General features: G+C 39.5%; 1 protein-coding gene across 1 annotated transcript in view; it reads left to right on the forward strand.

Annotated features, from left to right (window-relative positions):
* Nucleotides 1–1,295: 1,295 nt before the first annotated feature.
* MKRN2 (makorin ring finger protein 2) overlaps nt 1,296–15,432 on the forward strand; it is a 49,122-nt gene continuing 34,985 nt past the window's right edge. Inside the window, exon 1 of the mRNA XM_037139330.2 lies at nt 1,296–1,417. Within this exon, the coding sequence (XP_036995225.2) occupies nt 1,392–1,417 (26 nt within the window). The 5' untranslated portion in view covers nt 1,296–1,391. The remainder of the gene's footprint in view (nt 1,418–15,432) is intronic.

A 15,432-nucleotide genomic window follows, 5' to 3' on the forward strand; every position in this document is an offset into this window, starting at 1 on the left:
GGAGAATAACAGTTTTCTTTGGGAGATATTGATTGGGAAGGGGCATAAGGGAGTTCTCTGGGGTACTGATAATGATCTTTGATCTGGGTGGTGATTTCATGAGTGTATATAGATGTTCTGTGCACTTTGCTCTAGTTAATAACTATAACTTAATAGTTACATTTACAATTTTAAAAAGAATTTTTTACAATAAATAGCAATGGAAAACCATTAAAAAGGTTAAAGGAGGTTAATTACACGATCCGATGTACGTTTTAAAAATACGTTTTGGGTAACAACAGATTAGAAGAGGGCAGAAGCCAGAAGAGCAATTAAGAGGCCATTCATTGCATGGGCCCACTCAAGGAATGATGGTTGTTTAGACTGGATCCGTGAAGGTAGAAGTGGAGATAACAGGATGCATTGGAGAGCAGGATCTGCAGGATATAGAGAACCTGAGGAAAGAGTCAAGAATATCTTTTGATTTCCAACACAAGAAATGGAAGACAAACAGTAAAGGAATGCCCGGAAGAAAATGATTGAAAGTTGGGATAGAAGTGGAGATTTTGTAAAACTAGCAATTGGGAGAGGATTAAAGAATTCCTTACTTGAGAGGCGAGGTCTGGCGACAACAGTTGTGACAGGGCCCGAGAAAGGGGCCCAGGGAGTGTAGGTTGAGTATTTGGAATCAAGATGTGCAAACCATCTAATGTTATTAACCACCAAAAAAGCTTTCAGGACTTTAAAATGTCAACTGTTTTTCTCCTGTCTAGAAAATGCTCAAATGTTCAAATTAGGAATGACTTAAACATTTTGTTTTGAACACCTAATAGATGCTTTTCAAATATTTATATTGCCATATTCTTATTTGAATTCTTTGAATGACTACATCCAATTCTGCATTTACACCTTCTGGTAATGCTTTTTAAACTTCCTGGAGTCCATTTTCTAAAAACATTTTCAGATCTGGAGAAAAAAAAAAAGATGCGCAGAAGCACGGGCAGGAGCTTAGCCTCAGGAAGGGTGAAGTGATTGTAGGGGTGCGAGACGTCGCTAAGGAATGCTCTTGAAGATAAGCAGACCCGTAGGAACTTACCAGTTGGCAGGACAAAGGGATAGAACTGGCTGGCAGGTGGTAACTACGCCCTGCTCACGAGGCTTGGAAATACAAAACAAGGAGTTTGGGGATTGGGGGTCGCCCCACCTCAACTCCAGGGCGGAACCAATTGTGACGGCGGCGAGGTTTCCGGCCGGCGCTACAAAGGTGCCACACGCGAGGGGGGCGGTGTGCGCCGGCGTGACGCGTTCAGGGGGGAGGGGCGGGGCCGAGGCAACGCGGAGGCGGTGAGCGCGGGAGGCTGCGGTGAGAGCGCGACATTGCGGCTGGACCCCGGCCCGGTAGCCCTGCCACCATGAGCACCAAGCAGGTTACTTGCAGGTTAGTGTGCGGTTCCGCGGGGTCCAGGAGCACCGGGCCATTTGGGGCCTCTCCCCTGGGCTCTGGGCGAACCGTGCGTTCAGTGTTACCGCCAGGGAAACTGAGGCTGGAGCGGATTCATGGAAGGTGGTTCGGTCGTTCGCGGTGTGGCTTTTCAAGGTGGAGCTAGCGTGGCGGCCAGAGCCGGGGACCGGTGGTGTGTGGCCGTGTTTTAACGCCCCAGACCCTGGATGAGTCAAGCGCAGGGGCTGTGCTGGGAGTTTGAAGTGTGGTCCCTGTGGGTTGGAAGGACGTGCTAGACAGGGCCGTGCAGGGTGCTGAGGCCCTTGGAGAAGGGCTCTTGGTAGGTACGGTTGAGCAGGAAAAAGGAGATTTGGAGTTGAGTAAGGGTACATTGAAAGGACGTTTACAAACGGAGATGCGACGCAGGAGTAGGTTGTTAATCGATGATGAGGGCCTCAAAGAAGCTGAGGCCCGAAAAGGGCCTCAGTTTTCTCAGAGTTTGAAGGACTCCTATGTAACTAAACTTACAGAGAATAAGCAAGTAAGCATTGTTTTGAGGAAAATAATGGCAGGTAGGATTTACCGAAAGTTTAAGTGCTCCGTATATTGCCAAGCCATTTATATTTATTGTCTCTAGACTTCACAATGACACAATTAGGCAGATGTAATTCCCATTTACAGTGCAGGAAACAGACTGAAATAGGGTGCTGCTACTCATACTTTACGGAGACACCAATTTACGTGGAAAAATAGGACGGTAATGGATGGATGCTTGTAGAAGGTTCAGAACCGGATGACTACAACTGACTGCTCCTGTGAAATAGAAATAGCTTGGTTGTGTAACACCCTCGTTCCTTGGTAAATTTGTGGCTTACCTGTATTGGGATCCTAGTCTTACTGAATGGATACTGGGAAAGTACAAATTTTATTTTAATAATTGGTTTCAGTTAAACCCGTTTGGTGAAACGTTGCCTTAAAAATAAAAGTTAGCTTGATTATGTAATAGTTTATTCATTTAAGTATCATTTGTTGTTATTTCTCTTCATTAGGTTGAATAATTTAGAAGTGACTATGTAAAAGGTTTTCTGTTAGCATTACTGTATATTAACTGTTCAATCAATTTTTATCCAAGGCCCATGTGACTTAGGTTAAGCCGTTGCCAGAAATGTGCACTTGGTGTCTATAGGAAAGACTTGTAAGAGGTTACTTGACCTGGAAAGTCTTTTGTGAAGATATGTGTGTTTGTTTTTATTTTTATATAGTTTCCCGTGTTAAACTAAAATTACAAGGCCTTTCAGAGTGAGAGGCAATAAGCATTTGAAATTGAAAAAAAGGATTGCCATTCGGGAACCACCGATTCAAATAATGTTTCATTTAGGAGACAAAGACAAGGGATATTTAGGAGAAAAGGAAGGAGAACAATTACATCTATAGGAGGAAGGCATTTTTGTTGATGCAGATAAGCTAGTGATGCTAGTTCTAAACAGTGTTGAAAACACTGTTAAGTCCATAGTCATATCTGCTTTCTTGTTATCCTTGTAAATGTCTTTGGGACTCAGTGTTGCTTTAGGCCCAGTAAAGGTTCTTTTGCCCTGTTTTAACATTACAAAGGCTTGAGTCATAAGACCTGCAAGGCAATTCCTCTGGAATGGCAGCTCCAACTCCATTTTAAAGTGGCTTCACTTATATGTTTTATCTAAACCCCTCTTGGAACTATTTCTTCAAAAAAAATTACCTTTGGGGGGAGGGAGGTATAAGGGGGTTAATTGGTAATGGAAATAAATACAATTTAAAAATTTTTTTAATCACCTCATTTATTTTTATTTTTTATTTTTCTTATTCTCACCCAACAACATGCTCCTTGATTTTAGAGGGGAAGGGAGAGAGAGTCAGAGAAACAATGGTGTGAGAGAAATATCAGTTGGTTGCCTTTCATATGCACCTCAACCAGGGATGGAACCCACAACCTAGGTAAATACCCTGACTGGAAATCTAACCTGTGACCTTTTGGTTCACTGGAGGATGCTCCAGCCAACTGAGCCACATCAGCCAGGGCCCTGTTGGAGCAATTTCTTAGTTATTGTAGACTGGAGCAGATTCTGGCTATTCCTCCTAAGATGGTCCACAAAACAGTGCACATTTATATAATGCTTTCTAATCGAATTTCAACTCTGTGTAGTATCCATTTTCACATATATGGGAATCTTATAGTCAGAAAGACTTGAGACTTACCCCTAACTTCACATCTAAACTGCAGGAACAAGAACTTAAATCAGCCTCCTGCGCTAGGAGTTAGTCTGACCTAAAAGGTTTAATCTGCATTTCCCAAACAGGGGTGTTCTACAGGATGTTGTTACATATAAACTAAGACTGGGTTGGAATGTTGGGGAGGGGTCACTTCTATTTAAGTACAAACCAATTGGGGGGGCGTGGCTTACAATGTGCTGGTTGCTCTACCAGCGATATTGCTTGTAATCCACCAGTCAGGACTATTCTATAAATCATGAAACTGAGCCCTAGCATTAAAGTGATTGCCCGATGTCATTCAGCTTCCAGGTGGCAGAGCTGTGGCATCGTAGTTTGTGTTCTTGTAGACTGTATGGCCTCTAAATAAATTTGGGAAATACTAAATGAAAATTTCTTTACTACAGGAATTTTCAAAGCTTTCAATTTGCTCATATGAAAGGAAAACATGCAAAAAAGTAATTCACTTGCCAAAGGGGTGTGAAGGAATCAGCCCTCATAAGGACTGCCTGGCCAGATAAAACAAAACACATATTTAAATGAAAAAACAAACAAACCCTGCATTATTACCAAGAGTACCAGCTTTACATTAGTACATTCATGGTGGAAGAGTTTTTCTCTATTTATTATCTTATTCACTAAAGTCTTATTTCCAGACAGTAGAATTTATAGGAAATGTTCAAAGTATGATTTACTTGGTAGACCAGACCAAGACAGTTGTCTTTGGTTTATCTCAGGGTGCAAAGTGTTTTTTCTGCTTTGTGTTCCTGACTGGAATGTGATGTACATGCTTATTCTCAATGGAAGCAAGACAGTGTTGTTTTGCTCCTATTACAGGAAACGCCACCCCCCACCCCTCGCCTCCCAGGCAATCTCGTTACCTTAGTCTTACTTACCCACACCTGAGGAGGTCAGTCTGCTACAGGCAATTCTCTGCCTCATGTTGGGCTCCAGATACTGTTATAGAACCAACACCAGCCACCACCCACTGCCTCCCCTGGGGGTCTTATTACTTAATTCTTTTTGCCCACCACTGGTAGGAATTGTGGCTTTCAATGCTAGAGTTGGGTAAAGAGGAAAGGAACTGTTTATTCAAAAGTTATACAGGTTTAGAGAAGAAGTGGAATGTTGCCGTTAAATTCCAAAATCCCTTTAAAGCACCCACATACCCACACATACAGTCCTGCCTCCCTTTGCCAGACCAGGCCAGTCAAGGGTACCATATCTCAGGAAAAGAAAATAGAAGTTTGTAGCTTGGCTAGGAACCCATTCTTAATTCAAAACTGCATCCTTATGGTGAGCTGGGGAATCCTTTTGCATCCTTTCAAACCGCATGGCCCATGGACAGCTCTGCATGGCCACTGCATCCTGCTTTCTTGCTTTATACACCACATAGTTGAGAGAGCACTTCTTTGCTCCCAAACCACGTGGTAAAAAAAAAGTCCCCAGCCTGTTTAAATCCCAACCCAGATTTTCCTCCACGACCCTATTTTTTTTGTTTTATTCATACTGTTTTTATTTTTTTTAAATTTTATTTAGTTATTTTTCAAGTACAGTTTTTTGTCTATTTCTCCCATCCCAGCCCCCCCCCATCTCCCCACCTCCCTCCCATTTCCTCTCCCCCCCCCATCCCTGTGTCTTTCATACTTGTTCCTCAAAATCCCTCCCCATTTTTCCCCTTAAACTCCCTTCCCTCTCCCCTCTGGTCACTGCCCACTTGTTCTCTATTTCAGTGTCTTTGTTTTTATTCTTCTTGCCTGTTTGTTTTGTTGTTTAGCTTCCTGTTAAAGGTGAGATCATATGGTATTTGTCTTTCAATGCCTGGCCTATTTCACTCAGCATAATGCTTTCCAGTTCCATCCATGTTGTTGCAAAGGGTAGGAGCTCCTTCTTTCTCTCTGCTGCATAGAATTTCATTGTGTATATGTACCACAATTTTTTGATCCATTCATTTACTGACGGGCACCTAGGTTGCTTCCAACTCTTGGCTATTGTAAATTGTGCTACTATGAACATTGTGGTGCATAGGTTCTTTGATATTGATGTTTTAGGATTCTTGGGATATAATCCTAGCAGTGGAATTGCTGGGTCAAAAGGCAGGTTGATTTTTATTTTTCTGAGAAAATTCCATACTGTTTTCCATAATGGTTGTACCAGTCTGCAATCCCACCAACAGTGAACTAAGGACCCCTTTTCCCCACAACCTCTCCAACATTTGTTGTTTGTTGCTTTGTTTATGATAGCCATCCTGACTAGTGTAAAGTGGTATCTCATTGTGGTTTTAATTTGCATGTCTCTGATAGCTTACGATATTGAGCATCTCTTCATGTGTCTCTGGATATTCTGTATGTCCTCTTTGGAGAAGTGTCTGTTCAAGTCCTTTTCCCATTTTTTAACTGGGTTAGTTGTCTTCCTAGAGTGGAGTCGTGTAAGTTCTTTGTATATTTTGGAGATTAAACCTTTGTCTGAGGTATCATTGGCAAATATGTTTTCCCATACAGTTGGTTATCTTTTTAATTTAATACTGTTTTCTTTAGCCATGCAGAAGCTTTTTATTTTGATGAGATCCCATTTGTTTATTCTTTCCTTTATATTCCTTGCTCTAAGGGACATATCGGTAAAAATGTTGCTGCGTGGAATATCTGAGATTTTCTTGCTGATGTTCTCCTCTAGGACTTTAATGGTGTCACGGCTTACATTTAAGTCTTTTATTCACCTTGAATTTATTTTGGTGTATGGTGTAAGTTGGTGCTCAAGTTTCATTTTTTTGCACGTAGCTGTCCAGTTCTCCCATCACCATTTGTTGAAGAGGCTATCTTTACTCCATTTTATGTTACTGCCCCCTTTGTCAAATATTAATTGACTGTAGAGAGTTGGGTTGATTTCTGGGCTCTCTGTTCTGTTCCATTGGTCTATATGCCTGTTTTTATGCCAGTACCAGGCTGTTTTGATTACAGTGGCTTTGTAATACAGTTTGATATCAGGTATTGTGATCCCTCCTACTTTGTTCTTCTTTCTCAAAAGCGGCTGCTATTCAGGCTCGTTTATGATTCCATATAAATTTTTGAAGTGTCTGTTCTATGTCTGTGAAATATGCCATTGGTACTTTAATAGGTATTGCATTGAATCTGTATATTGCTTTGGGTAGTATGGACATTTTGATGATGTTACTTCTTCCAATCCATGAACAAGGTATATGTTTCCATTTGTTTGTGTTTTCCCTGACTTCTTTCTTCAGTGCTGTGTAGTTTTCTGCATAGAGGTCTTTTCCTCCTTGGTTAGGTTTATTTCCAGATATTTTATTTTTCTTTTTACTATATCGAATGGGATTTTTTCCTTGATTTCTGCTTCTGCTGATTCATTGTTCGTATACAAAAATGCCTTTGATTTCTGGATATTGACTTTGTATCCTGCTGTTTTGCCAAATTCATTAATTAGTTTGAGCAGTTTTTTGGTAGAGTCTATAGGATTTTCCATGTATACTATCATGTCATCTGCAAACAGTGACAGTTTTGCTTCCTCCTTTCCTATTTGGATGCCTTTTATTTCCTTTTCCTGCCTGATTGCTGTGACCAAAACTTCTAATACTATATTGAATAGAAGTGGTGAAAATGGACTTCCTTGTCTTGTTCCTGATCTTAGTGGGAAAGCTTTTAGTTTTTGCCCATTGAGTATGATATTGGCTCTAGGTCTCTCATAAGTAGCCTTTATTATATTGAGGAATGCTCCCTGTATTCCCACTTTGCTGAGTGTTTTTATCATAAATGGGTGCTGTACCTTATCAAAAGCTTTTTCCGCATCTATTGATATGATCATGTGGTGTTTGTCTTTGCTTCTGTTTATGTGATGTATTACATTTACTGATTTGTGAATGTTGAACCATCCTTGCATCCCTGGGATGAATCCCACTTTGTCATGGTGTATAATCTTTTGGATATATCATTGGATGCGATTTGCCAATATTTTGTTGAGGATTTTAGCGTCTATGTTCATCAGTGATATTGGCCTAAAGTTTTCTTTCTTTGTTGTATCTCTATCTGGTTTTGGAATTAGGATGATGCTGGCTTCATAAAAGGAGTTTGGGAGTTTTCCATCCTTTTGGATTTTTTGGAATAGTCTGTGAAGAATAGGGGCTAGCTCTTCCTTAAATGCTTTGTAGAATTCTCCTGTGAACCCATCTGGTCCGGGGCTTTTGTGTGATGGGAGTTTTTTGATTACTGCTTCAATTTCTTTTGCTGTTATTGGTCTATTCAGGTTTTCTACTTCTTTTTCATTGAGTTTTGGGAGATTATATTTTTCTAGAAATGTGTCCATTTCCCCTAGGTTCTCAAATTTCTTGGCATACGGTTCTTCATAGTAATTTCTTACAATCCTTTCTATTTCTGTGGTATCAGTTGTAATCTCTCCTATTTCATTTCTGATTGTGTTTATTTGTGTCCGTTCCCTTCTTTTCTTGATGAGCCTACTTAAAGGCTTGTCCATTTTGTTTATCTTTTCAAAGAACCAACTCCTGGATTCATTGATCCTTAGAATTGTGCTTTTAGTCTCTATGTCGTTTAGTTCTGCTCTGATCTTGGTTATTTCCTTCCTTCTACTTGCTTTGGGCTGTTTTTGATAGCTATAGGGGTTTTTGCCATTTGAGGGTACCTCCAGCTCAGCACCCCGTTACTTGCCCATTCTAATACACATATCTCTCCAAGAGGTAGATGTGAGGTGCTAGAATTTCCAGACTTAATGACAAAGACACTGTATATGTTTATTATCTGAAATGGCAAGAATGGTGGCTCACAGTTGTGGTGTTAGTCACCTCTCCAATTCCTTGGCATGGCACTCTGTCCAGAATATCATGGGGATCATTTTTGCTGATTCACCTTCCTAACAATTTCCTATCTTTCATTCTGTTTCAAAGCACTGATGCAGGCCTTTATTATAGCTTGGTAACCAATTTTTTTTTGTCCTCAGTTTCTTTGTCTTGTTACTAGTAGAAGACCTAGAATTTCAGTTTTCTGAGAGGGTCAAGCCTAGAGTTTTTGATTCTTTGAAAGTCACAAAACATGGGGCATCTTGGCCAGTAAGTGGTAGGAAGAACTTGAGCTCCAGAGTTGGGCAGTTCTGGATTCTGATCGTACAGCCACCTGTGCCACAGTTTCCTCATTTGTAAAAGGGGAATAGTGATGCCTAACCAGCAGAGCTGGCTAAGACATTAAATAACTACAAACCATCTTGGAGTATTTACAATGCATTAAGCTAAGCACTTCCATGCATTATCTAAGCTCAACCTCACAGTAGTCTATCACGGAAATCTATGAAGTACAACTATTGTAATCATATTATAGATGGGGAAACTGAGGCTTAGAGATTTAAATAATTTGCTCAGGGTACACAGCAAGCTATCTGACTTTAGAGTCTTCACTTAACTACCTCACTGTATTTCATCCCTGCTTCTAGTATGTCTGTTTCAAGTCCACTACCATGCCTAGCATTAGCTCCCTTCCCCCAAACAGGCGAATCTGTTTGCAAAAGGACAGCCAGAAATTTAAGCCTGGGAAAATGTATAGGAAAATATAACGGAGGTGACAGGGAGAATGCAAATTACCCATATACTTGGGGATGATTTGCAAAGTGTTTTGCTCCAGACAGGCACCACTAGAAGGCCTGCAAGAAACCAGGTTGATTCTGGTTTTTTCAGCAACAGCTACAGCTGCTGGCAGTTCTGTGGCCAGTAGGAACTGATACACTTTACAGCATATAATAGTTATACCAGCTGAAACCGAGAACAACAGACCCCTTTGGAGTGTCCCCCAGAAAGAATCTCCCTACTTTTTTAAGTCTCCAGCTATGTACTTCCCGGCCCTCATATTACCTGGCCCCCATCCTCTGCCCCAATTAATGTCTTTGAGGAAAATAAAAGGGATGGATGGTTTGGCCATTAGGAAGACTAGGCAGGTGGGAATTCACTACAAAGTATAATGTGAAAGAGGCCTGGATTAAGTTTAGTACAACCTAGATGGGGAGCGATGGCTGTAAGTGGTTGACAAAAATGCCCCAAAGGTGAAGCAGGATGTGCTCCAGGTAGTTTGGTATTTGTCTCTGGGGAGTGGAAATGGTGACATATGCTACAGCAATAAGACTAGGCTGGCTTCACCTCCTACATAATACTCATTTCACACTCACCTTTCTTAAAGGTAGTGATGGCGGTCTAGAAGTTATTTTTGAACCTCTTTAAATTTGAGCTCAGTCACAGAAGTGAAATGGCCTGCTTGAAGTCACCAGTTTAATAAGAGGCAACTCTAACTAGAAGCTCTGGTTGGTGGTTAAATATTTGTTTTATTAATGGGAAAGACAGTGAATGCAATTTGGAAGGCAAAATTTCTGAATATGGCTTATGGGATATAGTGGTAGAATCATAAAAGGAATCACTGTATGACCAGTGCTAAAAAAAACCTCTCCTCTTACATGCCTGGTTAACAGATAGTTATCTGGGAGAGGACTTCTGGTTGTCTCCTACCCTGTTTGTTTGTTTTTCAGGAAACCTTGTCTGGTTTCTCTAATAGAAACCATTAATGAAGTATATGTAAGATCTCACCTTTGTGGAACTGTTTATATATCCACTTTGAGCCTGTTCTCTTCCAGTACTTATGAGTATACTAATCCTGATACCTGCCATGTTAATTATTTTCTGCACACTTAAAATCAATTATTTGTCATTCAGACTTGGTTCTTGGCACTGATTTTTTTTTTAACTTTTATACCTTTTAAGATAAAAGATGACCACATTTGAGGATGATTGAAATAGTATTGCAGTCTTAGTTTTGAGTAGCATTTTCCAGAAAGAAGTATCAAACTTTAGAAGTATAATACATTTGTGTGTCCAGGACCCACCAGCTCTGTGTCCAGAGATTAGCTGGGAAGACCCACAGGACTGACTCCGTGTAGTTGTACTCAGGGCTGAGATTTATTACAGTGATGGAATAAGGAATCACAGTTAAATCACAAGGGAAAAAGGCATGGGCAGCATCTGAGGAGCCTGTGTACAGGCTTCCTGCCTTTACTCTCTCTCATAAAAGATCACACAGCAACTAAAATGCAGCAGCATGTGTCCTGGGAAGCCCATCAGAGATCCGTTGCCCAAGCTGGTCACTCTGCTTAGCTTCTACCAAAATTCTAGATTCCCAGGAAGAAAGCAGATGCTTAACATTAAACACATTGTGCAGTTAAGAGACCGCAGCTAGTCTTACCATTTGGGGAATTTTTATATCACTGTAGAGACCTGTTTACCAGCCAAGTGCCAGATGTTAGGCAGGGGCCAGCCTTGCAGGCAAGCCCTTCTAAGGATAGCAGGCTTAACCTTACATGTTAACTATGTTCTGCACGGTTAAAATCAGTATTATGAATAAAAAGACCTTTGGTATAGGCCTTTTTTGTAAAGGATCTAGAGTTTTCTATTTTTTAACTTTTTAAATTATAGTTGATGTACAATATTATGGTAGTTTCATATGTACAACATAGTGATTAAATATTTATATACCTTACAGAGCGATGAACCTGGTAAATCTCATAGCCATCTGATGCCATACGTAGATATTACATTATCGACTGTATTCCCTATGCTGTACTTTACATCCCTGCTTTTTTGTAATTTTTAATCCCTTCACTTTTTTCACCCATCCCACAGACGATAAATCAAAGAATCAAAGATATAGGGGTGCATATGTCTTTTCAAATTAGTATGTGGGTTTCTTTAGCTAAATATCCATAAGTGGAATTGCTGGGTCATACAGTACTTATATTTTTAATTTGCTTTTTTTTTAGGTTTTTAAAAAAGATTTTATTTCTTTTATAGAGAGGGTGGAAGGGAGGAAGAAAAAGAGGGAGAGAAATATCAATGTGTGAGAGATACATCGATTGTTCTCACACACCCTCAGTAACCCAGGCATATGCCCTGACAGGAATCAAACTGCAACCTTTTGGTTTTCAGGCTGGCATTCAATCCACTGAGCCATGCCAGTGAGGGCTATATTTTTAATTTTTTAAGGAACATTGTTTTCTGTAATGGCTGCACTAATTTGAGATCCCATCAACAAGGCACATTGATGGTCCCTTTTCTCCTCACCACCACCGCCATTGTTTTTTGATGATTTATTGATGATAGCCATTCTGACAAGTACGAGGTGATATGTCATTGTGGTGTTAATTTTTTAATTTGCATTTCCCTGAGGGTTAGTGATGTTGAGCATCTTGTTATGTCTATTTAGTCATCTGTATGTCCTCTTTGGGGAAGTATCTTTTGAGGTCCTTTGCTCATTTATTTATTGGACAGTTTATTTTATTTTATTTTTGGTGTTGAGTTGTATGAGTTCTTAATAAACTTTGGATATTAACACCTTATTGGATGTCTTTTTGGCAAATATCTTCTCCCATTCAGTAGGTTTTGTCTTTTCCTTTTGTTAATGGCTTTCTGTGCTGTGCAAAAACCTTTCTGGTTTGCTGGTCCCCTTCCTCTCCTTCCTTCCTTCCTTCCTTTTTTTTTTTTTTCCAATTTTCCTTGCCTGAGGGACATATCCAAAAAATACAGAGATGGGCAAAAGTAGGTTTACATTTGTTCATATGGAAAATAATACAATAATCAATAATAATACAGGAATAAATTGTTTTGTGTACTCATAACTGTAAACCTACTTTTGTCAACCCCTGTATTGCTAAGAAAAATGTCAAAGAGTTTACTACCTATGTTCTCTTCCACTTTTATGGTTTCAGATCTTACATTTAAGTCTTTAATAATTTTGAGTTTATTCGTGTATGTAATGTAAGAAAGTGGTCTAGTTTCATTTTTTGCATGTCTCCAGTTTTTTGGGTTTTGGTGTTTTGTTTTTTTTTAAAGATTTATCTATTTCTTTTTAGGCAAGGGAAGGGAGGGAGAAAGAGAGGGGGAGAAATGTCAGTGTTTGGTTGCCTCTCACATGCCCCCTACTGGGGACCTGGCCCACAACCCAGGCATGTGCCCTGCCTGGGAATCAAACTGATGACCCTTCGGTTCACAGGCCGGCACTCAGTCCACTGAGCCACACTAGCCAGGGATCTGTCCAGTTCTTATATACTTGCCTTCTTTGTCAAAGATTTGATTATATAGGCATGAGTTTATTTATGGGCTGTTTACTGTGTTCCATTGATCTGTGTGTCTGCTTTTATGTCAGTTCAGTCTGTTTTGTATAGTTTGAAGTGTAGTTTGAAATCAAGTAGCATGATACATTTAGCATCTTTTGTGGTTCCATATGAATTTTGGGATTACTCGCTTCACTTCCGTGAAAGATGCCATTGGTATTTTGATAGAGATTGCATTGAATCTGCAGATTGTTTTAGGTAGTAAGGACATTTTAATGGTGTTAATTTTTCCCATCCATGAGCACCTATGTCCTTGCATTTATCTGTATCTTCTTTAATTTCTTATAGTTTTCCAGTTACAGGTCTTTTACCTAGTTGGTTAAATTTATTCCTAGCCATTTTATTCTTTTTGATAGAATTATAGATGGGATTGTTTTTTAAGTTTCTTTCTGATAGTTCATTATTGGTATAAAAAGAAATGGAACCAATTTTGAAATACTAATTTTGTATCCTACTACTGTACTGAATTCACTTATTCTGTTGGTTCTTTTGGTGGAATCTGTAGGGTTCTTTGTCTGTGGTATGTTATTTGCAAATAATAAGTTATACTTTGTTTTCAATTTTTATGGCTTTTAATTTTTTGTTTTTGTCTGGTAGCTGTGGCTAGGATTTCAATACTATGTTGAATAAGAGTGGTGAGAGTAGACATCCTTGTCTTGCCCCTGATCCAAAAGAAAAAGCTTTCAGCTTTTTAAAAAAAGATTTTATTTATTTATTTTTATTAGACAGAGGGGAAAGGAAGGAGAAAGAGAGGGAGAGAAACATCAATGTGTGGTTGCCTCTTGTGTACCCCCTACTAAGGACCCGGCCCACAACCCAGGCATGTGCCCTGACTGGGAATCGAACCAGCAACCCTTTGGTTCGCAGGCCGTACTCAATCCACTGAGCTACACCAGCCAGGGCAGATTTTTATTTATTTACTTTTCAAAGAGAGAGGAATAGAGGGGAGAAAGAAAGGGAGAGAAACATCAATGTGATAGAGAAACATCAGCTGTGATAGAGAACCACGCCCCCAGCCAGGGACCTGGCTGCAACCCAGGCATGTGCCCTGACTGGGAATCAAACCATCATCCTTTCAGTTTGCAGGATGGCACCTAGCTCACTGAGCCACACCAGTAAGAGCATTTTAGGTTTTAACTGTTGAGTATGATGCTCGCTATGGGTTTGTCATATGTGGCCTTTATTATGTTGGAGGTGTGTTCCTTCTATCTCCACTTTGCTGAGAGTTTTTAATCATAAATATATATTAGATCTTTGTCAAATGCATTTTCTGTATTGATTTTTGTCATCATTTTGTTTATATGATGTATTATATTGACTTGCAGATAGTGAACTAATCTTGCAACCAAGAGTAAACTTTATTTTATTATGGTGTATTTTTCTTAATGTATTACTGAATTCAGTTTATATTTCATTGAGGATTTTTACATCTGTTATTGATTGGGGATATTGACCTATAATTTTCTGTTTGTTTGGTTTTTTTTGTAGTGTCTTCATCTGGTTTTGGAATCAGAGTAATACCAGCCTTATAGAATAAGTTTGGAAACCTTCCCTCCCCTTCAGTTTAAGAAGGATAGATACTAATTCTTCTTGGAGTATAGTAAAATTCACTTGTGAAGCCATGTGGTCCAGGACTTTTGTTTGTGGGGAGTTTTTGATTGATGACTTGATTTAGTTAGTAGTTATTGGTCTGTTCATATTTTCTGTTTCTTCCTGATTTAATCTTGAATGATTATATATATCTAGAAATTTTTTCACTCCTTACAGGTTGTCTAATTTGTTGATATATAATTGCTCATAGTATTTTCTTACAGTCCTTTGTATTTCTGTGGTGTTGGTTGACACTTTTTTTCTGAATTTATTTGGGCCCTCTCTTTTTTTCTTGATGAGTCTTGCTAAAGGTTTGTCAATTCTGTTTATCTTTTAAAAAAACCAACTTGGTTTCATTGATCTTTTAGTGTTTTTAGACTTTTGATTGTGTCTACTCTGTTCTCTCTCTCTCTCTTTTTTTAAAGATTTATTTATTTACTTTTAGAGAGAGGGAGAAAGAGACTATCAATGTGTGAGAGATACATCGATCAGTTGCCTCTCACATGCCCACAATCGGCCTGCAACCCAGGCATGTTCCCTGACTGGAAATTGGACTGCCGACCTTTGGGTTTGTAGGCCAGCACTCAGTCCACTGAGCCACACCAGCCAGGGCTATTTTTAATCTTTATTGTATTTTTTTTCCCATTACCATTTAGCATCCTTATATCCCCACCGCCACACCCCCCTTTCCCCCAGCAATCACCACACTGTTGTTATATCCATGAGTCTTTCTTTTTTGCTCAATCCCTCCACACCCTAACCTCCACACCTCCCCGCAGCTAGTTGTCATTTTGCTCTCTATCTGTGACTGTGTCCACATTTTCCATGTAGTTTTCAGTTCATTCATTAGATTCCACATATGAATGAAATTATATGGTATTTGTCTTTCTTTGGCTTATTTCACTTAGCATAATGTTCTCTGAGTTCATCCATTCTGTTGCAAAGGGTAAAATATTATTTTTTTTATGGCTGAGTAGTATTTCATTTTGTAAATGTCCTATAGTTACTTTATCCAC

This window comes from Artibeus jamaicensis, unplaced genomic scaffold (assembly GCF_021234435.1).
Source record: "Artibeus jamaicensis isolate MK-2021 breed Jamaican fruit bat unplaced genomic scaffold, CSHL_Jam_final contig_519, whole genome shotgun sequence".
Classification (NCBI taxonomy): Eukaryota; Metazoa; Chordata; class Mammalia; order Chiroptera; family Phyllostomidae; genus Artibeus; species Artibeus jamaicensis.